Raw genomic sequence first — 27,892 nt, 5'->3', positions numbered from 1 at the left:
CCCTGAAACCTCAAATTATCTTGAGCAAATCTCAAATCCCAACTTTCAAATCTTAAACCCACCAGTCTGCAATCTCCGCCAAGTGCCGTCCGGATCATAAGCCTCCTGTACTTGTCTCAACCGTGATAGATTTTCCTCTCCATATCCTGCGAATACATCCTGGCTTGCATCCGCGTAGTTGGGATAAATATATTTATGGAGGATACCCAATTCTTTAGCGAACAGGGTGAGTTTGGAGATGAGTTTGTGGGTGGACTGTTGCATTAGAGGCGTGTAGGAGTCAGAGGCCTGGGTCGACCACCATATATTTATGTTGAAGACTGCGTGGGGAGGTTAGTTGGTTGGAGAAGGGATAAAGTAAAATAGCCGCCAACTAATTTTTATTGCGAAGGAGGGCAAAAAGGAAGAAACGAACCAATAAGCGTCCCATCATTTCCAGATAATCCATTTGGACTCTGACTTCTATCCGAATGAACAGAAGGAACTAGCGGTTGCAAGACAAAACTCGGGAGAAAACCAGGGACATGTTTTATAGTTTCTATTTGCTCGAGGAAGAGATTGAGGATTTTCTGGAAGAGCTCTGGATGAGGGTAGAGAGTCATGGTTGCCCAGATAATTCTAGCGTTGATAGTAAGTTAGGATGAACAAGAGCTTCGATACGATCGCCTATTTTTGTATTCTGAGAAGTATCACAATAGAAAAGTTAACTCACCGATCACCCCAAACATCCATACTCGTCAACTCCTTCGCCAGCTCTCCCATACTAGCATTCCGATTCGTGCTGTAAGCCCCCAATTTTCTTACCCCTTCGAATGCCGAAGGATTAGCCACACCATCTGAATTCGTTAGACAAGTAAGTCCGGCGAATAAATCGTATTGGGCAAGGTAACCGATGGAACCGTAGAACTGGCTTGAGGTGTCGGAGGTTTGGTTCGTGACGAGGTCTTGGATGGCGTTTAGGAAGGTGGTGGTAGATGTGCAATAGGAGAGGAGACAGGCAGTTTTGAGGATTATGTTGGTGAGGGGGATGGTAAGGGAGCGTAGAGAGAGAGGAAGGAAGGGCCGGGGAGAAATAGAGAGAGTATTGCGTTGGGCTGAAATGTCGGAGAAGAGGTAATCTGTTTGGTGTTAGTGATATGGTGAGATTCTGGGAAGACATAGAAGTATCAAGGGATGACATTGTAGCAAAGAGAGCAAGGACAAGAGAAAAAGAAAATTGATATCAAAAGACATAGAGTGATATCAAAAAGCACGTTTGTACTCACAATTTTGACCTCCCCATGCGGGACCCTGCGGATAAGTCTGCAGATCAAATCTCGTGACGATACCAAAATTATTTCCCCCTCCTCGTAACGCCCAGTACAAATCTGGGTTATCATGAGCGTTCACATTTGCTAACGTTCCATTGGAAAAGACAATCTAAAGGCATGTTAGTCTGGTATTTATCATGATGTAGTGAAATAAGCAAACCTCGAAATTTCGAACATTGTCAGAACCCCATCCATATCTTTGAGATAGAAACGATATCCCACCTTCAGAAACACTTAGCATCTCATCTTTAACATCGAGTTTATCTCCACTTCACTTACCACCCAAAAGGAATCCTCCTACTCCCACCGTCGAATCCCTTCCCCCAACGACCATCAATCCCCTCGGTTCTACAACCTCATAAACCTCCCCCATCTGCATCCCGCTCCTACCTTTACAATTTCCTCATCCTCCGAAATTTCAATATTCTTCATTCTCACCAAATCAATGGTAATACCGCCCTCCACATTAGAAAATCCTTGATTCATATTATGTCCTCCACTTTTGATGGCGAAATGACAGTCAGATTCTCGGATAATTTTCATGGCGGATGATACTTCAGAAGGATAATGAGGCCGTATTATACAAGCTGGCGTAACGGATGCTTGTTGAAATGAGTAGTAGGTGGAAGTGAAATCGGGGGGGATGGATCCATAGTAGGTTTCCTGGATGGTGTGTTGGAGAGCTATACACTACCGAGTTCCGTGTTAGTTAAGGGGATATTATAGATTTGGACGATGTAAGGATTCATTGTATTACCGTTTGGTGGCAGCTATCGTCCTCGAGAGAATCTCCATCTCCAGACATAAGTGGCAGTTGTTCACTCAAATCAGGCGAAGACGCAATAACGAAGGTAAAGGCATAGCTTAACAACAAACATAGTAAAGGGGAAAACATCATTCTCGCCTCGCAATAGACGTTGATGATGGTGTTTGATTGTGAAAATTTCTACCTCATTTTCACATCAGGAGATCTTGCAAAACCTTTTATACAACATTAATTTTCGTTACAGTATTTCTGTTACAGTATCTCCCGGGGGTTATCTCCACTCGGAGATGATAGACATAAGATCTGACCAACTGTTGTATTTTGTAATCGGCTACTTGCATTCACTGCAGGTCAAATTGACCGACTTACTATGATTGATAATGTTGTGCTGATAATTGCAGCTGAATGGATCAAATGAACACATTGTCAGTAAACACGTATAAGAGCCCGTTTCATGAGTCGGTGAATCTGTGAGTTTGTACGAAAGTGCATTCGGATTCTCCACCGTTATACCACCCACCGAGCCACCCTAGGTAGTTATGACGATGGATATCAAGGGTCTGAGGTTCAACGGTCAACCCCAGATTTTTACGACATTTTCACCACAATGCACTTCCCCAACGACAACATTCCTCCACATTTGTATCCCAGATATCAATATATCTTCATTTTATGGTTTGATATCTTGACTTCAATACAATTAATGATCCTGATCCGCTGAAGTCGTGTTGAACTGAAAAAATGTTCAGTGAGGGGTTTTGGATAAGATAAGAGCTAACAAATCCAAGGAACTCGAAGGATTCCAAGAATGGCGAAGGGATTGATGATCTCATGGAAATTTTGTGGATGCTAAGGTTGTCTATGGCATGGTATGGAGTGAGATGAGGGGCTTGACAGGTTTGACAAGACCCTTTATTGTCTCTTCTTTTCTCTTTTTGTATTTACATTCCCATCCATCTATTTGCTAAAACAACATCAATAACTTCTTGTCGAATGCTGTCTACAAGAACACATACCATCTACGACTCTACGAATATGCGCATAGGACACGGTATTTAATGATACCCTGGACGATCTGCAATATCCGCATATACCGATAAATACTATCCTCATTATGACGAATCTTGAACCATCTCATTCAACTCCCACAAGTTCAATCAAACTTACTCAACGACATGATCGATCAACTTTGAGTGTTGTGGCACAGAAAGCAATCAAAACCTTCTCCGAAACAATCCTCAAAACACATCCTCCCTTCCCATCCGGATCTCCCCAATTAACTCCTCACCATTCCGTCAAGAAACATTGTCGAATCACCCAACATCAGATCGCAGATACATATATCTATACCTTCTCATCTCTCTCCACCCCACCACCGTCTCCATCCACCGAGCAAAACCCCCCCGTGGTTCTTGATAAATTATATTATTTCGCGGGTGGAGGATTCAGAAGTGGCGCTTTGAAAGAACATTGGACTCTCTGCACTGAACTTTGCAAGAAGCTTCCCGAATACGAAATCAACATCGTTAGTTATCCTCTTGCGCCCAGTTCCCCCGCTGCCCAATCATTGCCGCTTTTGAGGAAATTCTATGATGCTTTGGCGGAACAGGCAACGAGGGAGGGGTATAGAATTACATTAATGGGAGATTCAGCGGGGGGAAATATTGCACTGGTTTTGGGACTTTATGGAGCGGCTTCTTGGTTGCGGGATAGTAACTTACAGGGAGCTGGGAGTGTCTGTCCATTGAGAAACATAATGGTCATGTCACCACCCACCGACATGCGAAACACAAATCCAGGAATCGACGCAATAGATTCTCACGATCCCATTCTTTCGCGAGCCATCATCACCGAGGTAGCAGAAAGATGGCGTCAGGATATACCAGCAGAAGATCCAACAGTTTCGCCTCTTCTGGCTGATTTAAGCGTGTTTAAAAAGGCGGATGTACAAGTAGATGGAGTGGTAGGTTTATATGATTCTTTGGCTCCCGACTCAGTGGAGTTCAGAAAGAAATTAGAGATGCAAGGAGTAAGAGGGGAGTGGTTGGAATGGGATAAGCAGATGCATTGTTTTCCGTTGACATTTTCATATAAGATATCCGAGGGTGTGTTTGGGAAGGATTGGATTATTGATGTTTTAAGGCGTAATTTGGAGCAATCGATAGAGAAATAGATTAATCTTAATCTTTTATTGGATATGGTACTGTGTACGGTGTAGCTCCGAATCTACCCGGTCATGAGTATATGAAGGATAGAGGTTATGGCAAGTGCTCTTTGAGATTATTTTGAGCTACACGCCTTTTTACTGGGCTATTAACCCATAATTTTCTGAGTTCCATAGAGCAAGCTGCTATATACTCAGACTCTATTTGAACTTGTAGAATCTTCTCCGCAGAGGGAATGACACTCGACTCCTCTCTTCCTGCAAGATATACAGACGCCAACCAAGCTCACATGGCGTACACATTCGGTCGAATGTTAGGGATTCTTATACCAATAAAATTCCACCTGACTGCAATGCAGGCATATGACGTCTAAGCTGGTAGGCAGCTGGACCGAAAAAAATTGGCCAGGTCGAAGATCAATAGAAATAAACAGACATGTAGACAAAAAGAAAGAAAAAAAGAATCAGACATGCAGAGAAAGAGAAAACTCACTAGTCTTTTCTACAATTTAACATGTTCCGAAGCTTTGGAAACCAGGAGTTTTAGTTCGTCCGCTGAGATTATATCGTGATAATATGCTGCTTTCCAAGCTGGTTCTGGTGTAGCTTTGGATGTGTCTAAGTTTTGGAATGGTTAGTTTTCTCTTTTTCTTGGGATATAAACTGCATTAGATGCATTAGAATAGGATAATATCCAAAGGTTTCCGAATTGCGTCCGAAGGATGAGAAAATCGGGAAAGACGAAAAACGCATGTTGAATACAGCAAAGTGAGAAGTGAGAGTTGAGGAGAAGACATACCAGGTGGACCAATCAATTCAAAGCATCATCCCATTCTCCAACTTCGATTGCTTTTTGTAGGACAGATATAGGATTGTTGGGATTGGAATCTAGAGATGCGGATGCTGACATTGACAGATGGCCGTGAATCTGTAGGCAGAGGGATCTTGATTAGAGAGAGTACATGGGAAAAGGAAGGACGGAGCTTTTTTCAGGGTGTAGCTCTTAATTGAGAGATTTGCAGATTTAGTTCTTGGATGTCAACTCTCGCGTTTTTCTTGCACGTAAATTACACTTTCACAGGAGGATGTGGACATATGTAAGTCCCGGGTATAAAGCATTTACAGAGGTGATAGCGAGAAAATAGTAGATCTTCACATACCTGTACATAGCTCTCCACGCCCGCATCCAGAAAATAAGGCAAAACAACTTGTGCGTGTTCTGTCACCCAGTGATTTGAGAATTCTTGATTCGACATTGCGGGGTTGCGTTTTAAGAGGGCGAGGAAGGTTCGCGGCCGTGGTTTAGAGTTGGGAGAAGGGGAATACATTGTGATTCTGAGATGGATGAATGAATCAATGAATGGATGTTATGAAGAGAGCGAGAAGATAGTGGTAAACAGAATTAAATTATCATATAGAAGGAATACAAATAAATATATACAGCATTGAGCATCCAACAGATGTACTCGGATAGTTACCCGACCATTGGTGGATATCCGAGATGTACTACAAAATCGTACTAAGTATCTACCATACCTTCAATGTACCTACCTCTAAGCATAATGATGTAACATAATTGGACTTGGTTATAAATCAACTACTTGACATTGATGACAAAGACAGAACCCTTTCCTGATATGTACCTTTGAGCTTCTTTTAATCATGAATGGATGTATGGAGTTTAACATGATTCGATGTAAGGATATTCATCGAGATCTGCAATCTAAGGCTCTGAGAGATGAGGAAATCTTGGAATGATCTATGTCTTAGATGTTCTAGGTATTTGATGGAGTTTCTGGTTGTTTATTCTGCTATATGCTTGCTTGTAGGGTAATAGGGTAAATACTCTGAGGGGGGAGGATGGCCCAAATGGGATACAGATGCTTAATACTGGTTGTAATGATACAATAGTAAAACAATAGAGGATTCAAGAGAGAACATTGACGAATAGCACTGAATGAATTGCAATAGTCCATCCTTCCATCCTCAAAGAATCAAAAAGTAGCTCGTATGCACATAGTTTACCACGCATATAGTTCATTGCATTGCAGTGAATAGGTGGGCGGTATACCAACTGCACGAAATCCGAAACACGGTGTAGATTGGCAGCTCGTAGCTTGCAGTTAGCTCGAGATTAATAGGTCGGGAATCGGTATGTTTCTCGTCTTAGCAGTACGATTTGTGTGGAGGGTAGATATATTGAGCTTCAGGAGGCAAATTGAAGATGTGATTCAAGCATACTTGAGCACAAATGATAAAAGGGTTTATTGTCTGTAACAAAGTTTGGTTCGTGAGTGCTGGTGTTTTATAGATACTTATTTATGGGATGGCATGAAAAAGATAGCATTATGCGGATATAGATTGTCACGTTTAACACTAGAAAGAAGTTGTTTTAGACGAGAAACATTAGATACAAGTATTAACTCAGCTCAGGTGGCAATGAAAACGTATGAGAAATTATATTTTGTATTATCAGAAGCTATCCGTTATATAATAGACCATACCATGAATGGCAGACCAAATAACTAAACTATCTGATTCACAATGGTGAAAATGAAGTTATTGAAGTAATATAGGTATACTCCAAGATAAACCCATACCATCAATTCTTACCAGCTCCACCATTCAAAGAAACTTTTCATCCCCATTGCCAACAACCATGACACGAGTCACTTTTCATAAGAGGGGGATCTTTTCAACTAGAAGATCAGAGAAAGAAACCCATCACTTAATACATCTTATCAAGTCCTTCCATCTTACCATCAGCACGCCAATCCTCCAACAAATTTCCCCACGCACTAGCACCTTGTCCATAAACAGCAGTCTGTCCACTGACCTCTGGATGCTTGCCAGCCATTCCTTCACCATTGAAATAGCTTGGTGTGCATTGAGTGAAATATTGCAACATAGGTGCACTTCCCTGCAAGATATCATGGACCCATTGACCCTCGGCTTCTTTACTAGCTTCAACGGCCTTGATATCCTTCTTCTTGCATTCAGAGATGATATAGGCGGTATGTGTAGATTGATTAGTAAGTGTATACATGAAGTTTGCTGAGACACCAGATTGTGTTGTGCCGAAGAAGAAATAGTTTGGGAAACCGTGGGTTTGGAATCCATGGAAGGTGGAGGGACCCTTCTTCCACTTGTCATCGAGGATGAGACCATCGCGTCCAGTGACAGTGATACCCGAGCGGCGTTGATAAGTGGTTGTAACCTCGAAACCGGTAGAATAGATGAGAACATCAACAGGATATTCGACACCATCAACGATGACGCCAGCTTGGGAGACACGATCAACACCCTTTCCGTTTGTATCGACGAGTTGAACATTTTCGCGGTTGAAGAGAGAGAGGTATTCGTCGTGGAAGCAGGGACGCTTGCACATGGATGAATACCATGGCTTAAGCTTCTCGGCAGTCTCCTTATCTTCAACGAGTTCATCGACTCGAGCTCGAATACGTTCCATGAGTTGGAAGTCTGCCATCATCATCATCTGACCCAATTTAGCTTGATCGGTACAAGCATCTGCTTTGCCCAAAATAGACGTAGCAGGGTTGAGAGTCCAACCATCGTTAACAAGATCCTCCTTTTGACGACAATTGGAAATCCGATCATTGAAGTTCTCCATTCGATCTTGTTGCCATCCAGGCTTGAGATTTTGACAGAAGCTTGGTGGAGTAGGCTTGTTGTTTCGAACATTGATCGTGGATGGTGTTCTCTGAAAGACGTAGACGTGCTTTGAGGCTTTAGCGAGATGAGGAAGCATTTGGACTGCGGTTGCACCAGTGCCAATGACACCAACACGCTTATCAGCCAACCTGCTAAGATTACCGTTGACATCACCTCCAGTAACGCCATAATCCCATCTAGATGTATGAAAAGACTTTCCTGCAAAAATCTCCATGCCTTCAAGGCCTGGAAGCTTGATCTTGTGGAGGACACCCGTAGCAGTGATAGCGAACTTGGAAGTGAAATGATCGCCACGGTTGGTCTCGGTCTTCCAAGAAAGAACATCCTCATCCCAGGTCATTGATTTTGCTTCGGTCTGGAAAACTGTCTTTTCCCTGAGACTGTAACGTGTGACGAGCATCTCAATGTGCTTATGGATCTCGGTAGTGCGAGCATACTTCTCAGTTGGAACGTAGCCAAGCTCTTCGAGCAAGGGAAGGTAAATGTAGGATTCAATGTCACATTGAGCACCTGCAAGTTGACAATTAGCAAATATCAACAAGTTATGAGAGTGTGGCAATTGAAATTCAAGTTGAAGGGGAGAAAACAAACCTGGATACTGGTTCCAATACCAAGTCCCACCATAACCGCCACCCTTTTCAAGAATGCGGAAATTGGTTACACCTCTTTGAGAAAGGCGGGCAGCAGCCAACAAACCACCATAGCCACCACCAATAATCAGTACCTCAGCAGAATCGATAATTGGTTCACGTGGGACAATCTCGTCAATGAGGACATCATCTTGGAATCGAGCAAAGTTGCCAGTAGGTTCCTTGTACTGAGTGAGTCCATCCTCACGAATACGCTTCTCTCGCTCGAGAATGTACTTTTGTGCAAGAGCTTGAGGGTCAAATGGGGAGGAAGATTCAGGAAGGATTGCAATAGTTGCAGACATTTTGGAAGATGACAGTACAAACTGAATTTGTAAGAAGAGAAGAGAAGCGATTGTGCTGATCTGGAAGTGGTTTAATGTTTTTCTGAAAGGACAAGATTGTATAAAAGTTTGCTTGACTGTATGAAAAAGAGGTTCGAGTTGATGAGGTAGGTCGAGAGCTGTGTTGTTTGTGGGAACAAAATATTATCCGAAGACAGGACCGAGAGGGACTTTTATATCTAACCAAGAAAGACGATGACGATATCGGAGTAAACAAAAGGAGCTTTAATTTTGACACACTTTTGTCTAGGCAGCCCTTTCAGCCCATTATGTATTCATCCGTTCTCAATAAGGTAGCTATCAATGGTGAATGTCATCACAACTCACCTTTGGAATACTGGAACCACGTATTCACTGTTTCACCATAAGAGTAGTTCTTACTATATTCGATTCATTTAGTACTCATAGTGGTTACAGATCGTCTAGTCTTGCGGAGAATTTTGTTAGAATAACAAAGTTCCATCCAGCGTTTCGTGCATGAATAGCTTCGAACCATCGATTCCAGAATACAACTCGAGGGGTAAGAACGCCATCGAGGGGAGCTTTAGACTTTGAGATCTGAGACAGGAATTTAGGAAGAATGTTCCTTCCTCCCGCCAACACTTGTACAGATCAATTCATTTTATATTGGGAATCGAAAGGTTCGTTGGAGTTGAAGAAGATGGTATCACGGGAACGGGCCACAGCATCACTACCGCTCCAATGTCTCATCTCAACCGTGAAAATTTCCCGATGTGAGTGACAAAAGTACAGACAGAAGCATAACTGGAACTTAAACCCCGCTTAGGATCAGACCATACGCCACTTGTGACAAATATCAAGTGAAAGTAGCCGTTAGATACACCCCACTATGTCAAACGTCAAAGATGCAGGCGGACAGAAACATATGTATATGATCAGATTGATGTTGCTACGAGAATAGATAATGAGAATCAATAGAAGTTTGTACATGAAGTGATCATTAATATGCATCATAATATCATACATGCCTCTATCCGTAAATACTTCATCCATCAAGAAGACCAACGGTCCATTCGGTAATCTTCTCAACGCCATGTCCGTTGATTGCACTGATGGGGATGGCCTCTACTTTTCCTTTCCATGGATTCTGCTGTCTTGAAGGATGTTCTTCGTTTCCCGCTGCGACTTCCCTCAAGTACGACTTCAATTGTTGAAAGTTGTCCTGGGTACCAGGCAAATCTGCTTTGCTAGCAACGACGAACCAAGGTTTGTTGGAGATTGACGGGAGATTAGGTGCGAGGGGGTTTTCGAAGGTAGGTCCACTGTTCACCACAATTGTTTCGGATCGATTTGCCACTGCATCCTCGACAGAGGTGAAGGGAGTCCATTCCACAACTGGATTTGCCTTCTCTTTCTCCTCTTCAATCTTCATCCGTTCATATTCAGCGAGCTCTCTCCATAGGCCTTTCAAAGCTTCGACAGCATCGCCTCTCCCAAGATCCACAACAAACGCGAGAACTCGAGCTCGTTCAACATGTCGAAGGAAGCTTATACCAAGACCTCGATCTAAATGGGCATCTTCGACCAAACCAGGAATATCTGCAATGGTAAAATTTGTCCTTGGTTCTCCAGTTTCGTAATGTGATTGAGCCAAAGGTCTGCCCTTATTGTCATCAATAATCACAGTACCAATATTCGGCTCTAATGTGGTGAACTCCCAGTCTCCGACTCTTGTTCGGCTGTTGCTCATAGCTCGTAGTAAAGTGCTCTTTCCAGCATTAGGAAGCCCAACGAGTCCAACATCAGCAAGAAGTTTAAGTTCGAGCTCCAAGGTAATTCGTAATCCAGAATCACCCTTGGTTGCGAATTTTGGTCTTGGCACTTGTTTTGTGACAAAATGTGGATTTCCCAGACCTCCTACAGCACCTGCGGCCAAGAGCAATGGTCGTTCCATGGGCATGGAAAGATCTAAGGAAATGGGACCCTTCACTTGTGCGGCAGCTAAATTTGACTTCCTTGCCTTCGGTAATGAAGGAAATTCGGCAGTAGCGATCTCTTCAGGTGTGATAGCTGGGTACAGTAACCATCTTTCTCGATCCCATTTGTAAGGCCCATCTAAATCATGCCCATCCAATTTGCCAGCTTCCATCTTTATTCTATCTTCCTCAATGGCTGCGGGATCATGTCGATCTAGCTCTCGTACAATAGTGCCTACAGGAACTTCAATGATAATGTCAGTGCCCCTCTCTCCGCCCTTTGTTTTTCCTTGACCATTTTTCCCTCTGCCAGCTTTTAAATTCCTCCTTCTTGCAAGTTTATGCAGACTTGTTTCTCCCCGCACAGCTTGTATATAAATGTTTCCACCAGTACCCCCATCACCTCCGTTCGCAGGTCCCGCAGCTATGTACTTCTCTCGCAGAAAAGAAATACATCCATGTCCGCCAGCACCTGCGAAGACATCTATTTTTGCTTTATCTGCGAAGATTGTTCGAGAATAATCAGAGGGAGGAGGATTCAGTCGATCGAATTCTTCGGCCGGGGATTCGGCGGCGAGTTCTTCAGATAAGGTACTTTGTCTTCGGACTGCGTTGATGTACATTCGAGGATTTCTGGGGATCAACCTAGATGTCTTCGAAAATAGGAATGGGTACAGAAATGGCGTCAACGTGCCTTGCACAGTTGAACAACGTGGAGGCATAACGAACGATATCAATTACTGGGTTGCAGATGTATGTTTGCAGCTGTGCAAGCCGGAGATCTTTTTTGATATTGTGATGCAAATAATGAAATTTTCGGTCACCGTAACACCAACCTACCGGTAAATATTTCTGACTTTCCCGATATCTATTGAGGAAGCGTGAAATGAGTGAATATTCAAGATACATACCGGTACTTTAATCTTTGAGCCCCTTTATTTAGATCTCGGTAGTATTTGAGCTATTAATATGATTTCGTTTGACATCGTCTGATGATATACATCTTCATATTAACCATTCTTGACGTACCTCGGAAACACAATATACCTCTACAATCTCAGAATTTAAGCTTCATCATTCTTCTTATCCCCCACCTTCGATTTCCCCTCTCTCGTCGCAATTCTGCGGTTCTGCGAACAAGCGGTGAGTACTCTGAAGAGTGTAGATGTGACTTCGAGAAGCCCTCCATCTTTTTACCAACCACCTATTTTTTGATCTGCGCCCAAAAGCCTTAGTTGTGAGGGAAGGAATGAAAAAGACTTGGGTTGCATATATGCAGCCAAATCATATTATCGTCTTCGATTGGCTGTGCTACGAATTCAAGATAGCCTCATAATCTTTCTGGTCCAGAATCTCCGAAGTCCCAAAGCCAAAAAAAATACAGTATCAATAGTTACTTTAATGCTTACCTTATCTAGCTACATTAAGGCTCTTCATCTACTGTACCCATTTTCGAGGCATTACCTATTATCTATATACAAAGTACTTGATGACATTGGCAATCGGATATCTCGTCATGATTCATGACCAACGACCCATGCATTTCGCCTCTGGTTCTCTAACCACGAGATGCAAGTCACATCAAAGCATTCGAGCCACGACAACTTGCACACTCCGCTGAAATGTTAACACTTGGAACCCTTACTGACCTACGGATATGCTTATTTAAAGGACACTTACCATATGTGATCCCACCTACTACTAATCAGGATGATTTACCTTACATTCTTTTCCCGGAGTTGGTATGGGGTTGGTATGTAATCAACCAAATGTAGTCAAATCATCAAATCAATGCCTTACTTTATCTTGGGTGTTGAAGGTTTGAAGGTATCCTCTCGCCTGAGTCGCCTCTCGCGTATGATCCACATATGCCACTCTGCGTTGGTAGTTTCTGGGGGCGTCGATTGTGTGAAGTGGTCCAAGTCAATCTTTTTCCAGGTAGATGGTAGGTGATCAGGTAGTAAAAGGACAAACGGTGTTTTTTTGTGTAAGTGGTGATATGTGGAATAAGTGGTATTATGTTTATTATGCTCGGTATGTCGTAGACCTAAACCAGTATCAGGTATACATACGGTTCCATACGAAGGAATCAGGTAGCTAGATAGCAAATTAGTTCTCTTTTTCATATCTTTCTTCATGGTCTTCATGCACCTCACGATTCTCACCCAAAATTTTCCCCACCCAAAAAATTAGAAACCACACGCACGACCACAACCATCAACCGACACGCCGAACTTGCAGACAAGCTTGCACATCTCTCTAGTAACGACATCTCACTTTTTTCCCTTTCTAATTCTCCTCCTCCTCCTGCTCCTCCGTTTCCTCTTCCTCACTCGCCCTTCCCGTTTAGCATCTTTTTGTTGTCAAATCTCGGTAAAGTCTCTTGTCGTCTGAATTCTAAATTCTAAAAAGAACTCCCGTTCTTTCATGCCAACTACCCGTCTCTTCCTATCCCATCATATCTAATCAAAACCACCTTTCCTATCTCCCGTCCGTCACTCAGTACATACATACCACATACCTTACCCTTTCCCCGTCGTACACATCTACTACCTGATCTTACGATTTCACGATAGCAGGACTGTTAAGCGTGGGGTCTCTTTTTCGTTTTGGCTCCCTTAACACCTCATATTTTTATTATTCTAATCTTTTCATTTTGAATGGTGCAGAAATTTGCGTAGCGTGATCTTTCTACCGTGGAAATCTGCAGTTCCGGAGCCAGCAAGCAAGCATAGCATAATATAGTATCGTTTCAGATCGTACACTACGATCCGGACTCGCTGCGTCAAATTGAAGAGGGGAGCTTTAGAGGGGAATACACTTACAAAGGTTAGTTTAACTTTGAGATCACTTCAATTGATTCGAATATCATTTTCCCTACATTTACCCCACACGAACTGCACTGCAAAGCAAGCCAGCGAGCCGGAGGATACGATATCTGGATAGGTATCCCCATTCCCCCAAGATCTCGACTTCCGTCTTGTCAGTCAAGCGACCTATACCTATTACAATACCTACCTACATACACACATACATACATACAGTAGGATACAACACTGTTGGTTCCCATATTCTTGACCCATCATATACCATGGGATCATCTTCCCCTCTCCATCCTTTCAACTGCCTCCCATTTCTCTGATACCAAACATTTACTCTTCTTTCTTCATCCCTACACATATATTCTCTTCTCCTTGAGCCTCAATCCCCCCTCCCTCATCTGTCTCTTTCACTTCTCTTCACTTGAGCATTGATTCCTTTATTTGTCTATTGCCCCTCACCCAAACCAGATGATACCCCTTCATAATGTTAATCAAGAACGCCAGAAACAACAAAAACCTCAAGATCATGGATCCAGACTGCGCCATATGTTCTCAGCCAGCTACCGCAAAATGCGAGTGCGAAGCCAATGGCCTTACCGTTGCTGTGAGGCAGGCTGAACAGAGGATGATGACTAGTGTTTATAACGATATAAGGTACCCTTTCTTGTCTCCTTTACCTCTCGTCCATCATCTCATACCCCTCCGGTTCATGCCCTACATCATTGTCTTGCCACAACATCCATATGGATCAATCATTCACCTCTAGTTCATCCATTAACTCATCCTCCAAATAGAACATGGGTCCGTGGCCACGCACAAGATTACATCCTCTCCTACTTCAGTGTCCTTACCACTCGTCGTAAAGACGAACACGCCGCCCAAATCCACCGCATAACCGAACGAGCAGCCTACTACTACAACGCACGTCCACATCCATCTGAAATTGCAGCAGCCGATTCAGAACTCAAACGCGGCATTGACGAAGATTGGCGCGCAAGCGTACAACGCTATCCGGAAGTCCTCGAGTATTTCTTCAGTTTAGTTGAATTAACTTTACCCAGCGATGAAGAACCTGGTGTTCGTGATCCACCTCTATCAGCATTGGGTGGAGGAGGAGGAAGGAAAGTTAGATTGAGTGAGCCTGGTCCACCAAGAGGGTCAACACCTGCTGTATCAGATGGAGGAGAAGAGAGGGAAAGGGATAGGAGGAGAGAACAAAGAAGAATTGGCACGCCAGCTAATGACAGAGAAAGACACGTCGAAAGACAGAGAAGAGACAGTATGAGGGCTGAAGGAAGAAATAGACCGATGACTGCACCGCCGCCACCAGGAGGTCCACACATGGCGCCTGCACATAATCCACATAGAAACTCGAGGGCTGCTCCACAATACGCTCCTACGCCAGGATATGCATATGTTAACCCTTATTGAGATTGATGATGATTAGCTTTCAAAAGGAGGACAGAAAACAAAATTGAAGAAAGAACGGATGACTTCAGCTGTGCGTGTATGATTACCACAATTCCATGGGTAGGGATTAATGGTACCAGGCACAGCTGAAGTTATCGAGGCCAAAAGTCAGGCCTAGCTAGCATAGCCACTCTGGCATCGTCTCCTGGTTTCAAGCGGATGATCATCATGGATACCTGGATTTTAGTCGAAAGTTTATCTCAACGTCTTATTATCCTCAGATCATCAAGTCTATTTATCTCATTTGTACATACCTTCTCACCATTTCGGAACATACTCTGTTGGATATTACATTACACCTCCCTACAACTATATCATTTATCTCATCACCCATCAGATTACATCTCATCTCATCACGATTTCATATTTCTTACAATCATTACGACTACAACATAACGTAACACGTCTCTACGAACCTTCCATGAAACTTACGACGAAAAGATTGGGACGGGTCTGGCTTTTCTGTTTTGCTGCATTCATTTCCCCCTAGTTGCAGCATATTATCTATCTATCTCTTTCTAGACAAGGCATTATATCTTATCTATCTATCCAGCATATTAGCGTCAGTCATGGTTATGTTATCCGTCTGCTTTTGGAGCTTGGTGGGATAGGGTGGATCTTTGTCGGTTTCCGGTGGTTTGCATTTCATGTGCATTTCGTATTTGGTTTGATGGAATGATATTTTCATGGATTCGGGAGGAGGCTTGTGGGATTGGATCAGTTTGGGTATTCGTTCATTCATTCGTACTTGTACATATTATCAATGATGAAAATTGTTAAAGTTCACACTGTACTGGCTGGCATAATCGGATTCTTGTGCTTGTACTCATGTATAGCCCAATCGTCAAATCACATCCGAATTCTACTTAGAGAAAGAGTATCTCCAGCTCACGCACGAACGCATCACAGAATAACCACGTCACAGATGGTGACTCTTCAATAGTACTCTCATAGGTGACAAATATCAGTATAGTATAGATTAGATACACCATTTTTACCTCTATTCTCCCTACTCCATTCATTTTTACCACCATTCTCCATTCATCAATGATGTACTTCCTGTCCAAGATCCACTTCTCCGGATCGCCTTCACAGGTTTGTCCATCACTCCGCAGCGCTAATATATATGAAACAGCTTGGGGAACACATCATCATTGTCTAGTTCTTAGTATTCTTACTTTTCGACAGGTAGGTAGGTAGGCGTGGGCCCGTGAGGTCCTGTGCTGCAAGAAGCAGGAAGCATGAATAATACTATGTATAGTGTACTTCATCACTTGGTGCAATTAGTTCATCTCTTCTTTTGGCTTTGTGTCAGAGTGCTTAAGGTTTCTTGGATCTTCTTGATGCTAACTCTTTGAGCTACCCATCTAGCTACCTATAAACAACTCTCCCACATGAAAAATGAGATATCGACTCCTATCATATCACTTCAGAGCAGATAAAACACATCAACTTCTTACCTACATAGTGTGATTCTTGCATAGATAGATTTGTAACTCCTGTTCTATTCTACCCTACATTCCATACTTTGTTAAATCATTTTTTTTGTTCTATATCGAGTCATCCATTACAGATGGATGTTTTAATTTTCTCATGTGTTCTCCCCTCGAACTCTCTACTTTCTTGTCTATTCCCTCTTCTCGAGCCCCTCTCAAGCCCCTCTCACGCACTTCTTGAGTCTTGCTCTTTATAACACACATCTGCACCCATATTCACCTCCAGAGCCACATCCACAGATAGTTCCATTCATTCCATACTCTTCAAGTCCACATTCCCTCCCTCGCCTCATTGATTCATCTTTTTGTCTACTCACCCTCTCATCCTTTACTTCAGCTCCCAATCACGCAACGATCAAATCATGCAATCATACAACTATCCAACTCCACAACAATAAGACACAGCATACATCTCTCTATGGATCTATCTATCTTATATCTCGCATTCTCATCCTCATATTCTCATTCTCATTCTTATATCTCGCATTCTCATCCTCATCCTCATGTTCTCATTCTCATTCTTTGGTCTCTACTTCCTACTTCCTACTTCCTACTTCCTACCAACCCCCTCTCTTACTAAATTCCAACAACCCCTACTGCTCTGCATCGAAGTCTGGATCCAAGCCTGAATCCAAATTCAAATCCAAACCCAAACCCAAATTTGGATTGATATGAAGATAAAAAAGCAAGACAATAGGGAAAGCCAAGAGCAAGCAGAATGACAACATTATACTGTATAGCACGATATAATACTATTTATAAGATTGCATGTAAATATGAATGAGATGGGAAGAGGAATAAAACAGATAGATAGATGGATCCAGCCACACCAAGTTTAGTGTTCAGATAGAGATTATTCTACATTACTTCACTCTATTCTATTCTCTCTCGTGATATTTTATTTTGTTGTTGGATTTAGGAAGTAGAGGCAGAATCTGAGCATAGACATGGAGATACCTAAATAGTATGTAGATGTATGTAGAAATAGAAATAGATACAAATTAGACATTAAATTGAATCCGAAACAGACAACAAATCAGAGCAAAGAATTATGTAAGCAAGGTAATGAGGAAAAAGATTAAAATATTGATGTAACGAATTTTAGTTTTGTTTCGTATCAACAACTTCCGTCTATCCTTAACCATCGATCCACTCATCCATCCATGCATTAGGCCATCAAGTTCATTAGATCAGACCTGTGTATGTTTTCTTGCCCCCTCCCAACTATGCCCCTCCTCCAACTCCTAGCCCCCAACCTTCAACCCCTTGCCACCCCTCACACATTTAAGTGCAGTGATATAATACGATAAGTAGGTGATCTAAGAAGTTTCCTCAGCATCCTCCTTAGCGGCAGCAGTTGCATCAGCAGCTGCATCCTTTTCACCCTCCTTGATCAATTCAACTTCGTTAGCTACAGATCCACCCTCATCTGCACCAGCAGTAGCCTTAGTTTCGCCATGACCATGTCCGTTAGTAGCTGGGGTTTCTGAAGCTGGAGTTGCAGCTCCTGATTCTTCGGCTTCAAGTTTCTCAACTTCCTTTTGGGCTTTCTCGATGTTCTAGTGCGGTTGTTAGCTTATTGTAAAGTGGTTAGTGAAAGAAAACTTACGCGCTTGGTTTGAGCAGCTTGGTCCTCCTTCCAGTGAGCCAACTTAGCCTTGACTTTCTCGGTAACAGCTGGAACATCAGCAGCGCTGAAAGGTGGGTCAATTCCCATCTTAGTGAGATCCTCCATAACAGCTGGTGGGCAACTGTATTTTGTTGAAGCAGGGGTAGAAGTAGCTGCTGCATTTCTCTTGTTACCCTTCTTTCCCTTCTTACCTCCAGTTCCCTTCATGAAATCTTCCTCACGGTCTTCCTTCTTCAAGACTCTAGTTCCCTTGAGTCCAGAATCATCAACAGTGCGTCCAGCGGCGGCCTCAAGTCCAGAAGGAGCTTGCAAAGGTGCCTTGGTTGTGGTGTAGGTTGGGTCGAGATATCGAAGAACTGATTCGGCGTTTCTAATTTCGTCAAGGTAGGCAGGGTCACTGGCCTCTGCGAGCATCTTTTGAGCGCGTTCCTTCTTTGCCTCAGTTTGCTTCTTCTCCCACTCAAGCTTTGATCTCTCACGAGCCTTTTGACGTTGGTTGTAATCGTAGTTGCTAGCAGCTCTGACGGCTTGGTAATGATCATCCTTGATCTGTCTCAAAGCAAGCCATTTCTCTTGTTGCTCAGCTTGGAGTCTATCCTTCTCGGCCTTGAGGGTACCAAAGTTCTTGAAAGCATCATCTTGCTCGGCCTTCAAGATATCCAATTCACCTTGAAGCTTCGAGTATTTCTCGGATAATGCCTTGCTTTCTGGATCGTCGAGGGAGTCCTGGAGGTTCTTTCTCTTGGCCTTTAATGCTTCAATTGACTTTTCGGTATCATCGAATCCAGCAAATCCCTTACGCTGCTTGCGAAGGTTGGAAATTTCGGTAAGAGTCTTGCGCTCATCGACAATCTTCATGGTGGCAGCATCAACTTGCTTTTGTAATCTGTCGATTTCTCTGTCCAATTCATCGACATTCTTGAATCCAACCTTTCCCTTGGCAACCTTCTGTTCGTTAACCTTGGCCTTGATTTGTTCATCAATCTTCTTGATTTGATCAAAAACTTGTAAACGACCAGCCTTTCCAGCACCTTGTTGTTCCTTGATTTCCTTCAATTGACTGATTAAATCATTTCTTCGTTTGGCAGCTGGTGAGTCCTTGTTCTTGTTTGGTTGCGCAACGTCCAATTTTGCTTTTGCGGCAGCCTGCATGAACTCATGTTAGATACTTTATAATGAACAATGCAATGCAACATGCCGATGCGCCAAAAGAAACAATGCAGATTTTTTACTTACAGCCTTTTCTTGACTCTGCTTATGATCCTTCTCGGCTTGAGCTAACTTTGCCTTGAATACAGCCTCATCTGGCTTGACTGGTCTGGTTTGAACATCTTTCTTGGCTCCCTCGTCGACCTTGGTCGCAGAAGGAGAGGATTTGATATCAGCCATAATTTTTTTGGGTGGGATTATGACAAGCTACTGGAAATGTAATGAACAAGTAAATGCTCAATTAACCTGACACCAAAAGAAAAAAAGAATATGACAGTTTGAGGAAAAGGACACAGTATAATATCTGTACTTATAGAGAATAAGTATGAATATAAGAGAAGGGTAGAGGCTATTCCGGTAGATAGTTTATAAGTTAGTTTCGACAAGGTTAAGGGAAAGATTTATATTAGTAAATTATTCTTTTTCTAAGTTGTGGGATGACAGGTAAGCTTTTAATTGGCTCTCGGGGTTCTATTGGTTGTATTAGCTGTATTAGCTGTACTGGCTGTATTATTGATTGCGCAGGTGTATTGAATTATTAACTTTGAATTCAGATTGGGGGAATTATTAGTCAGGAATTAGTATTATGTACGGAGTAGACCCTACTTTGCACAGCTCCTTCGGATAAGCATAGAAGCATCTCAGGACAGTACGGGGACCTTGAAGGTAGTAGTTGTCTGGCTGTCTGGCTGTCTTATTGTCTGGCTGTCTGGCTGTCTGGCTGTCTCATGGTCTGGTGGTCTCATTGTCTCATTGATGTCTTTGAGCTCGTCTGCTAGGCAAGGCTAGCAAATCGACGATATATACCTACGAGGTAAGTAGTCAAAGTTTAGTCAAGATAGTACAGGTACCATGGTACATTCTAACAAGCCACTCGGCAAGTCGGGCAAGTCGGTAAGTCGGTATAAACCAGCCTCAATCAGCCTCACATATCATGTGACTCCCCCATACATTTGCAGTTCAAGTCTGCGTGAACTTTTTTTGAGCCACTAGCGTCAAAATATTTACAAAGGGCCCTTGACTGAATCTGAACCTCCATCAACAAGTCAATTTACAATCAACTTCCCACAGTTGCTCTCTTGACTCAATCCAGGACTTCTTATAGGACAAGATTCTTCTTCTTTGTGCGATTATCTTGGGACTTTGCGATTTAATCTTTCTTCCTCCTTCCACCACTTACCTAAATCTTCAAAATGGCTGACGACGAGGATCGCGCGCAAAAGCAACGGGATGGAATTGACAGGGAGGCCGCAAAGCTATGGAGATGTTACAGAACTGTACACGAGATGGTCCAGGATCGGGGTTACCTTCTCGCTGAAGAGGAAGTCAACATGAGCTTTGATACATTCAAGAGCAAGTTCACCAGTAATGATGGAAGTGTTGAGTATGCGCCCTTTTCTTTCTCATCTCAGTAAACTTTCTCGATACATACTGGCTTTTCTTTCTCCGCCTGGCATGACACACACCTTCTCTAATCTTATGGGCTAACAATTCACCTCCTTAGTCGTCGCCAAATGAACTTCTCCGCAACCCCAAGTGAAGCTATGATTGCCAAATACGCTGTTGCGCCCACCGCAGAGAATCCAAACCCAACTACCTCAGAAATTGGTACTATCTGGATTGAGTTTCTCATGGTAACTGATGTTTCCATTGGAATCAAACAAATGCGAACATTCGCCCAGCATCTCTCTCAACACAACTTCTCGGCTGGAATTCTCATCGCACCTGTTGCACCGTCAGGACCCGCTCAAAAGATTATTCCCGCTGTCGCATCCGAGACCAGAATCGAGACTTTCGTCGAGCAAGATTTACTTGTCAATATTACACATCATGAATTGGTTCCCAAGCATGTTTTATTGAGTAGAGAAGAGAGGGCCAAGTTATTGTCAAGATATAGATTGAAGGATACTCAACTTCCACGTATTCAAGCTGCCGATCCAGTCGCGAAATATCTGGGATTGAGAAGAGGGCAGGTCGTTAAGATTATCAGAAAGTCGGAAACTGCTGGTCGTTATGCCAGTTACAGATTGTGCGTATAATGGAGCTGGAGGATAGATGATTTGGTGTTAATAACTAGGGAGTTTATTGGGAAAATTGCATATTTGGGGAAGGCGTAATAGGATGGAAGAAAGACTGAGGATGAGATTGTCTATTTTGGCTTTCCAGGAGGCAGTACCTTCAGACACGAAATTTGATATCAAATTTCTTGTTCTGTATATTTCTGATAGTTTCAGAGCTTTTCAATAAGATCTATACTACAGTTTTAAAAGTTTAGGCCCACCCTTTGACAAGCTTATGAAAGGTCCCTTTCTAGTCATCCCTGAGCTAGTCTAAGGGCTGACTGTCAATATTATCTCCGTCATAGGTTATCTGGAGTTGTGAGATACAAACATCCTAAACCCTTCAAACTCATTGACACTACCCTGCTCCCACTCTCATCTTCTAGTCTCCATGATTCACCAATCTGTAAATTGTCCACCACTGATGTCCGCTTCAGTCACATACCAAGTGCATTCCTGACTTGTGTTGAGGATGACTTGATTCTTGTTAATATCATATCAAAAAGGGATAATGGGTCATATATACACACTAATCTCTTAGTTCACCAGTATTCACCCCCCTTCCCTCTTCTTTTGCTCTTCCCATGGCATGTGACAGAGCTTTGAACAGTGTGGAAATTGGTATTTTGATAGGGATAGGGGTTATAGTTATGGCCCAGTCTTGATTTTGGATTCATTTCTTGTTCAGGATGAGATGAATGCACTGTATGAGTTGCCTAGGGATTAGATGAAGTCAAACATGTGAATGTCAGATGAGAAACTCTTTTGGCTAGAGGTTTGATTCTAAAGTAGCCTTAAATGGTATAACAAGTATCTGTCTACCTTCTAGTTAACTAATTATCAGCTTTACTACTAATATTACCAAGGAGTTTATGTGAAGATGATGAGTGTGAATAAATATACGTGTTTATGATTGGTTTGTCACTAGGCGTGATCTCGGACGGTCGGATTATCAATTATTCCGACAGACCTTCAGCATTTAATTTTTATCATCCTTTGCGACTGAAAGGCATAGCTTGATTTTGCGCAAATTCAATATTTTCCATAAATCCATTTTTCAATCAACCCAATTATTTGAAAATGGGTCAACGTGGAAAGGTAAGCTTTTGACTCCCATTTGCCAATTGATAGAATCAAAATATCTAATATTTAACAGGGAGGTCGTGGCGGCAGAGGAGGACGAGGTGGTAGAAATGGTGGAAGATCAAGAGATAATCAAGTCGACAATCGATGCAGCTTTGAGAAAGTTCCAAAATCCAACGAGAAATTCGAGAGATATTATAATGAACTTTTGAATTTAGAAGAGGCAGAGAAAGAAGAGTTCTGGGGAGCCTTGAAGAGAGAACTACCAAATAGTTTTCGATTTGCGGGGTCCAAAGGGTATGTTATTCAATTATGTGAATATGAATTCATGAAATCGGTATTCTTGGCCTGGTACACTTTTCTAACAACTTTTAGTCATGCAATTGCGGTTCAAAAACAATTGAAAGAACGATACATTCCCGAAATTTCGGAAATCAAGCAATTCGATGGTAGTCCGGTTGAACCTCCAATGCCAGTTCCATGGTATCCAGATGAACTCGCATGGTCGATGAAGACTTCGAAAACTGTCATCCGAAAATCTCCTCCCTTTGCCAAATTCCAGAAATTCTTGGTTTCAGAAACCAGCGTCGGAAATATTAGTAGACAGGAAATCGTCAGCATGATTCCACCTTTGGTTATGGACTTGAAACCTGGAATGACAGTCTTGGATATGTGTGCTGCGCCAGGAAGTAAGGCAGCTCAATTGTTGGAAATGGTACATCATGGAGAGGAAACCAGAGTTCAAGCAGTCTTGAAAGGAGACGGAAGCGCAGACGCAGAATTGGAGCTTGATCCAAGTGACGATGGAAGAGCTACAGGTTTATTGATCGCCAATGATGCCGACTACAAAAGAAGTCACATGTTGATTCATCAACTTAAACGACTTTCATCCCCCAATCTTATCGTTACCAATCATGATGCCACTATGTTTCCATCAATCAAGCTTCCACCTACGCCAGAAAACCCAGCAACCAACCGATACCTCAAATTCGATCGAATTTTGGCCGATGTACCTTGCTCTGGAGATGGTACAACTAGAAAGAATGTCAATTTGTGGAAGGATTGGAATCCAGGTAATGCACTTGGACTTTATGTTACACAAGTTCGCATTTTGGTCAGAGCTCTTCAAATGCTCAAGGCTGGTGGACGTGTTGTCTACTCTACTTGTAGTATGAATCCTATTGAAAACGAGGCAGTCGTTGCTTCCGCCATTGAAAGATGCGGTGGACCTGAGAAGGTTAAATTGGTATCTAGCGACGATCAATTACCTTTACTCAAGAGAAGACCAGGTTTGAAGACTTGGACTGTCATGGATAAGAAAGGTCGTGTTTGGAAATCCTGGGCTGAATTACAAAAGTTCATTGCAGAAAATGGACAAGATGACTGGACTGGCAGATTGGTTGAGGGTATGTTTCCACCAACTGATGAATCTATGTCAAGTGTTCCTTTGGATCAATGCATGCGCGTTTACGCACATTTGCAAGATACTGGTGGTTTCTTCATCACAATTTTGGAGAAACAAGCAGAGTTCAAGGCAAAGCCCGAATCGGAAAATAAAAAGATTGCACCAAAACCTCCCATCACAGCAATTGTTGATGAGATCGAATCTGCTCCTGCTCCAAAGGATGGTGAGACTGTCGCACCAAAAATTGAGGCAGCTGATGAACTTACTCACCCTACCACATCCACTCTCGACGAAGTTACACCTGTAGCACGTCAAAACCAAGAACAACCTGGATCGGATGCAACACACACCGTTGGTTCTAAGCGTCCTGCCTCGGAGATCGAAGACACCGAAATGGATGCCGCTATTGAAAACAAAAAATTAAAGACGGAAGATACCGAAATCCATGCACCCACCGAGGGTCGTACAGAACATTACCCACCACCACCAGGCGCAGAGCTGGACCTCACAACTCGCCCAGGCGATCAACGAGCCGATGCTCCACCAAAGAAGCTTCTCAATAAGTACGGTCAAAATCAAGCATTTGAAGAGGCATTCAAATATATTCCCGGTGACCACTCTCAAGTTCAAGATATTGAATCGTTCTACAAATTGAGTGAGAAATTCCCAAGAGATAGATTCTTGGTTAGAAATGCAACTGGTGAACCAGCCAAGACAATTTACTACACAACTGCGTTGATTAGAGATATCTTAAGCGAGAATGAAGGCAAGGGAATAAAGTTCGTCCATGCTGGTGTTAAGATGTTCATGAAACAAGATGTTCAAGGAGAGGGCGTTTGTAGATGGCGTATTCAGTCCGAAGGTATGCCAATTCTTCAAGGTTATGTCGGAGAGGGAAGAGTTGTCAATTTATCCAAGAAAGAGACACTTCGTACTCTCTTGATTGAGATGTTCCCTAAAGTATCAGGCGATTCGTGGAAGGAACTTGGAGAGATTGGAGAACGAGTCAGAGATATCGGAATGGGATGTTGTGTTTTGAGAATTGAACCAGGTGAAGGCGAAGATGCTTTTACCGAGAGAATGGTCCTTCCTTTATGGAGAAGTATGCATTCGCTTAATTTGATGTTGGCAAAGGAGGATAGAAGTGCTATGTTATTGAGAATTTTCAATGACACCACACCTTTGGTTAATAATTCAGTGGGGGCTCAAAGGGAAGCGGAACTTAAAAAGGAAGGAGAAAACAAGGCGGAGGTAGCTCCAGGATTCAAGGTTGAGAATGGAGAGATCAAGGTTGATGTCGATGGTGGATTAGAAGGTGCTGCTGCTACAGAAGTAAAGGAAGGAGATCAGAGAGACGGAGATGTACAAATTCGAGAGGGTCCTTACGATACGTTGGTTGCAGGTGTCGAGCAAGTAGCTAATAGGGGTGTGGATGTTAAAGCCGAAAAGATTGAGAAGGGTGAAGAGACTGGTGGATCTGAAGTACAAATGGGTGGTATGGGTGGAATTGAGGGACAAGAAGGTGGAAGCACTTAAATTTCGAGGGGAGGAATTCAAAATGGGTAGATAGATTGATTGACGGACGATGGGATGGATTGGGATGGATGTAAAATGGCGTTATTATTTTCACATGACGTGCATATTCACGGGCTTAAGATAGTGGAAAGGAATTGTTGATGGATCTTTAAATAGATAAATTGAATGAAATTGCACATATGGTTTCCTCGTTCGTCGTGCAGCCCCTAAATCAAAAGTTCAAAGGTAGAGGTACAGTACCGAGAGATTCAATAGTTTTATGGAGTATTTTCTCAAGATATTCTATGTCTATGCTATTTGAACCAGAAAGTTATTGCTTGTTTTTCTTTCTGAGGACAAATATATTTGTCACATGAATATCTTACTTTGATGATGATTTGTATTGTATGATGAATAATAAGCGTACCGCTTTATGGATTCGGATTTCGGATCTCGAGCGGAACTTTGAAGTCTGCATCATTCATTTCGAGAGAAGTATTCCTTCCATCTTGTACACATACATACATACCAACTCAACTCAATCTTCTCCCCCCCCCAACCCAAAACAAAAATCCCAATCCACCCATCCCACCCCACCCTACTCCCTCCAAAACCTCACCACATCTCCACACAACTCACTCCCCCCCTCAATCTTACTCTCCCTAACCACCGTCCCCGGACGCAACGCGCTAATCATCCAATTACTGTGTATACAAATTCCCACCTGATGTACTCCATCCACACAATCACCACCTGTACCCCAGAAGATCAAATCGCCGGCTTGGGCTTGCGCGCGGGGAATATGTTTACCGAGGGTCGAGTTGTATTGATTTTGGGGTTTGCGGGCTGGCGGTGGAGATGGGGTGTTAGTTAGTTCATTTGGGGGCATAGTCCAGGGGAATCAAAGAGATGTAATGGAATAGGGAGAAAGGAAGGAAGCAAGGAAAGAGATCGTACGAATGGTATATCCTTCTGCTTTGCAGATGGCGTATTGTTCCAGTCCTTTTGTATCGGCCGTGAGTACGCGTCGCACGATGGATATTGGGAGTGCCACATACCCGAAGAATCGAATCCTCCATGTGATGGCCCGTTACAACCGCCCCCTCTAGATACGTAAGGGGTCCCCTTCTTCGCATCCGCCGCCTGCAATACATTTTTTTCCGCTCGAGGCTCTTTTCTCTGCATTTTGTCTATAGCTCGGATCGCTCGTCTCGCTGTCCTTCACGCAACATTGGACTCCGCTACCGGGACAGAAACCCGCGATGAAAGAGCCGTCGGTACAATTATCAGAGATATTTAGACAGAGACCTGTTGCGCCGGTGGAGGATTGACATGTTCTGGAGATGCAGCATTGGCTGGAGGTGTTGCCGGGACAGTAGCCTGCGATGTTGAATCCAGTAGAGGTGCAGGAGGTGGCGAGTTGACAGGTTCCCGTGCCTTCCTGAGAGGTGGTTAGTAAGGAGTTGGGGGATGATCCGCGGATGCGGAGATGGCGGAGATGTTTGCGAATGAGAGACCAGGAGAAAGTAAGAGGTTTACGTACAGGTGTTGTACAGGATGTTTTCTTCTCCTCCAAGACCGGAATAGCCAAGACGGAAGAAGAAAGATAGAGAAATGTAACGAGAGACTTGAGTTGAAGTCTCGAAAGCATTTTGCGTTGGGTTTTGAGAATAAGATAATAATGGCAACTGAACATAAACAAATGAATGAGTAGAAAGGATAGCGAACAAAACTTACCAACTCAGTTTGTGAGAGAGATGGGGATATAAAATGTCAAGGACCGTCCGTACAAGTTAACTCACTGATCTACATATACATCTCCCACAGATCTCCAACCTCGCATTACAGAATTGTCCCATCAGGACCCAAGACCGCTACTCGTACAGCTTGATTGAAACCCCACGATTCGTATATATTCTGATAACACTTTTCCCTAACTCAGTCATCCACCATCTACTTGAACCATATTATACTACTATCTCAACTCGAGAAACTCGGAGTCTATCTAGTCGTATTTTGTATTTAGTTTAGTATCTCGCCCATCTCACTGAGTTAGAATCACAATATTCTGATGCTTCGCCAACCTCTTTTCGACCGTATCATCGATTTCGTAAACATCAGAAAGATCAAAGAAATCCATCCTATATCATTCGATGTCGATTTTGAAGAACCAAACAACAGGATATACTGTGATATAATCCTAGAGGCTCTACTTTCAGAGATGTCGAAGTCGAAGGTGTAATTAAAGGGTTAGAAGAAAGTCGAATTATATACATGAACGATATGTGAATGGTCATATATGAGTAGGTATACAAGTAGTCGAAATAGAATTTTATATAATCCTATTTGAAAACCTTTC

The 27,892-nt window shown here is 42.9% G+C and overlaps 10 protein-coding genes across 10 annotated transcripts; 4 read left to right on the top strand and 6 right to left on the bottom strand.

Moving 5' to 3' along the window:
- Positions 1 to 45: 45 nt before the first annotated feature.
- Positions 46 to 2,205, bottom strand: Bfra_004004 (putative fad binding domain protein; the record flags this gene model as incomplete). The annotated part of the gene is given in 8 exon segments (XM_037334410.1): positions 46 to 320; positions 416 to 618; positions 713 to 1,118; positions 1,266 to 1,419; positions 1,471 to 1,556; positions 1,590 to 1,683; positions 1,701 to 1,973; positions 2,068 to 2,205. 8 exon segments carry the CDS (start codon positions 2,203 to 2,205, stop codon positions 46 to 48), a joined length of 1,629 nt encoding a protein of 542 aa, XP_037194497.1.
- Positions 2,206 to 3,190: 985 nt separating this feature from the next.
- Positions 3,191 to 4,249, top strand: Bfra_004003 (putative esterase lipase protein; the record flags this gene model as incomplete). The annotated part of the gene is made up of 1 exon (XM_037334409.1): positions 3,191 to 4,249. The coding sequence occupies one exon, from the start codon at positions 3,191 to 3,193 to the stop codon at positions 4,247 to 4,249; it is 1,059 nt and encodes a 352-aa protein (XP_037194496.1).
- A 493-nt stretch (positions 4,250 to 4,742) lies between these two features.
- On the bottom strand, positions 4,743 to 5,568 carry Bfra_004002 (uncharacterized protein; the record flags this gene model as incomplete). Its single annotated transcript, XM_037334408.1, has 2 exons — positions 4,743 to 4,858; positions 5,364 to 5,568. 2 exons carry the CDS (start codon positions 5,566 to 5,568, stop codon positions 4,743 to 4,745), a joined length of 321 nt encoding a protein of 106 aa, XP_037194495.1.
- Positions 5,569 to 6,968: 1,400 nt separating this feature from the next.
- On the bottom strand, positions 6,969 to 8,867 carry Bfra_004001 (putative cyclohexanone monooxygenase protein; the record flags this gene model as incomplete). The annotated part of the gene is made up of 2 exons (XM_037334407.1): positions 6,969 to 8,443; positions 8,525 to 8,867. 2 exons carry the CDS (start codon positions 8,865 to 8,867, stop codon positions 6,969 to 6,971), a joined length of 1,818 nt encoding a protein of 605 aa, XP_037194494.1.
- A 1,045-nt stretch (positions 8,868 to 9,912) lies between these two features.
- On the bottom strand, positions 9,913 to 11,565 carry Bfra_004000 (putative gtp-binding protein obg protein; the record flags this gene model as incomplete). Its single annotated transcript, XM_037334406.1, has 1 exon — positions 9,913 to 11,565. The coding sequence occupies one exon, from the start codon at positions 11,563 to 11,565 to the stop codon at positions 9,913 to 9,915; it is 1,653 nt and encodes a 550-aa protein (XP_037194493.1).
- Positions 11,566 to 14,149: 2,584 nt separating this feature from the next.
- Bfra_003999 (uncharacterized protein) lies at positions 14,150 to 15,096 on the top strand (the record flags this gene model as incomplete). Its single annotated transcript, XM_037334405.1, has 2 exons — positions 14,150 to 14,319; positions 14,460 to 15,096. The coding sequence occupies 2 exons, from the start codon at positions 14,150 to 14,152 to the stop codon at positions 15,094 to 15,096; spliced, it is 807 nt and encodes a 268-aa protein (XP_037194492.1).
- A 2,854-nt stretch (positions 15,097 to 17,950) lies between these two features.
- Bfra_003998 (putative nuclear segregation protein) lies at positions 17,951 to 19,650 on the bottom strand (the record flags this gene model as incomplete). The annotated part of the gene is made up of 3 exons (XM_037334404.1): positions 17,951 to 18,190; positions 18,241 to 19,407; positions 19,498 to 19,650. 3 exons carry the CDS (start codon positions 19,648 to 19,650, stop codon positions 17,951 to 17,953), a joined length of 1,560 nt encoding a protein of 519 aa, XP_037194491.1.
- Positions 19,651 to 20,663: 1,013 nt separating this feature from the next.
- Bfra_003997 (putative dna-directed rna polymerases ii 24 kda polypeptide protein) lies at positions 20,664 to 21,509 on the top strand (the record flags this gene model as incomplete). Its single annotated transcript, XM_037334403.1, has 2 exons — positions 20,664 to 20,854; positions 20,975 to 21,509. 2 exons carry the CDS (start codon positions 20,664 to 20,666, stop codon positions 21,507 to 21,509), a joined length of 726 nt encoding a protein of 241 aa, XP_037194490.1.
- Positions 21,510 to 22,610: 1,101 nt separating this feature from the next.
- On the top strand, positions 22,611 to 25,554 carry Bfra_003996 (putative methyltransferase protein; the record flags this gene model as incomplete). Its single annotated transcript, XM_037334402.1, has 3 exons — positions 22,611 to 22,628; positions 22,687 to 22,910; positions 22,989 to 25,554. The coding sequence occupies 3 exons, from the start codon at positions 22,611 to 22,613 to the stop codon at positions 25,552 to 25,554; spliced, it is 2,808 nt and encodes a 935-aa protein (XP_037194489.1).
- Positions 25,555 to 26,638: 1,084 nt separating this feature from the next.
- Positions 26,639 to 27,184, bottom strand: Bfra_003995 (putative glycoside hydrolase family 25 protein; the record flags this gene model as incomplete). The annotated part of the gene is made up of 2 exons (XM_037334401.1): positions 26,639 to 26,974; positions 27,077 to 27,184. 2 exons carry the CDS (start codon positions 27,182 to 27,184, stop codon positions 26,639 to 26,641), a joined length of 444 nt encoding a protein of 147 aa, XP_037194488.1.
- Positions 27,185 to 27,892: the final 708 nt, after the last annotated feature.

This window comes from Botrytis fragariae (genome assembly GCF_013461495.1).
Source record: "Botrytis fragariae strain BVB16 chromosome Unknown tig00000045, whole genome shotgun sequence".
Taxonomy (NCBI): Eukaryota; Fungi; Ascomycota; class Leotiomycetes; order Helotiales; family Sclerotiniaceae; genus Botrytis; species Botrytis fragariae.
The sequence above is the reverse complement of the archived record's forward strand: the minus strand, read 5'-3'. Positions and strand labels throughout refer to the sequence as shown.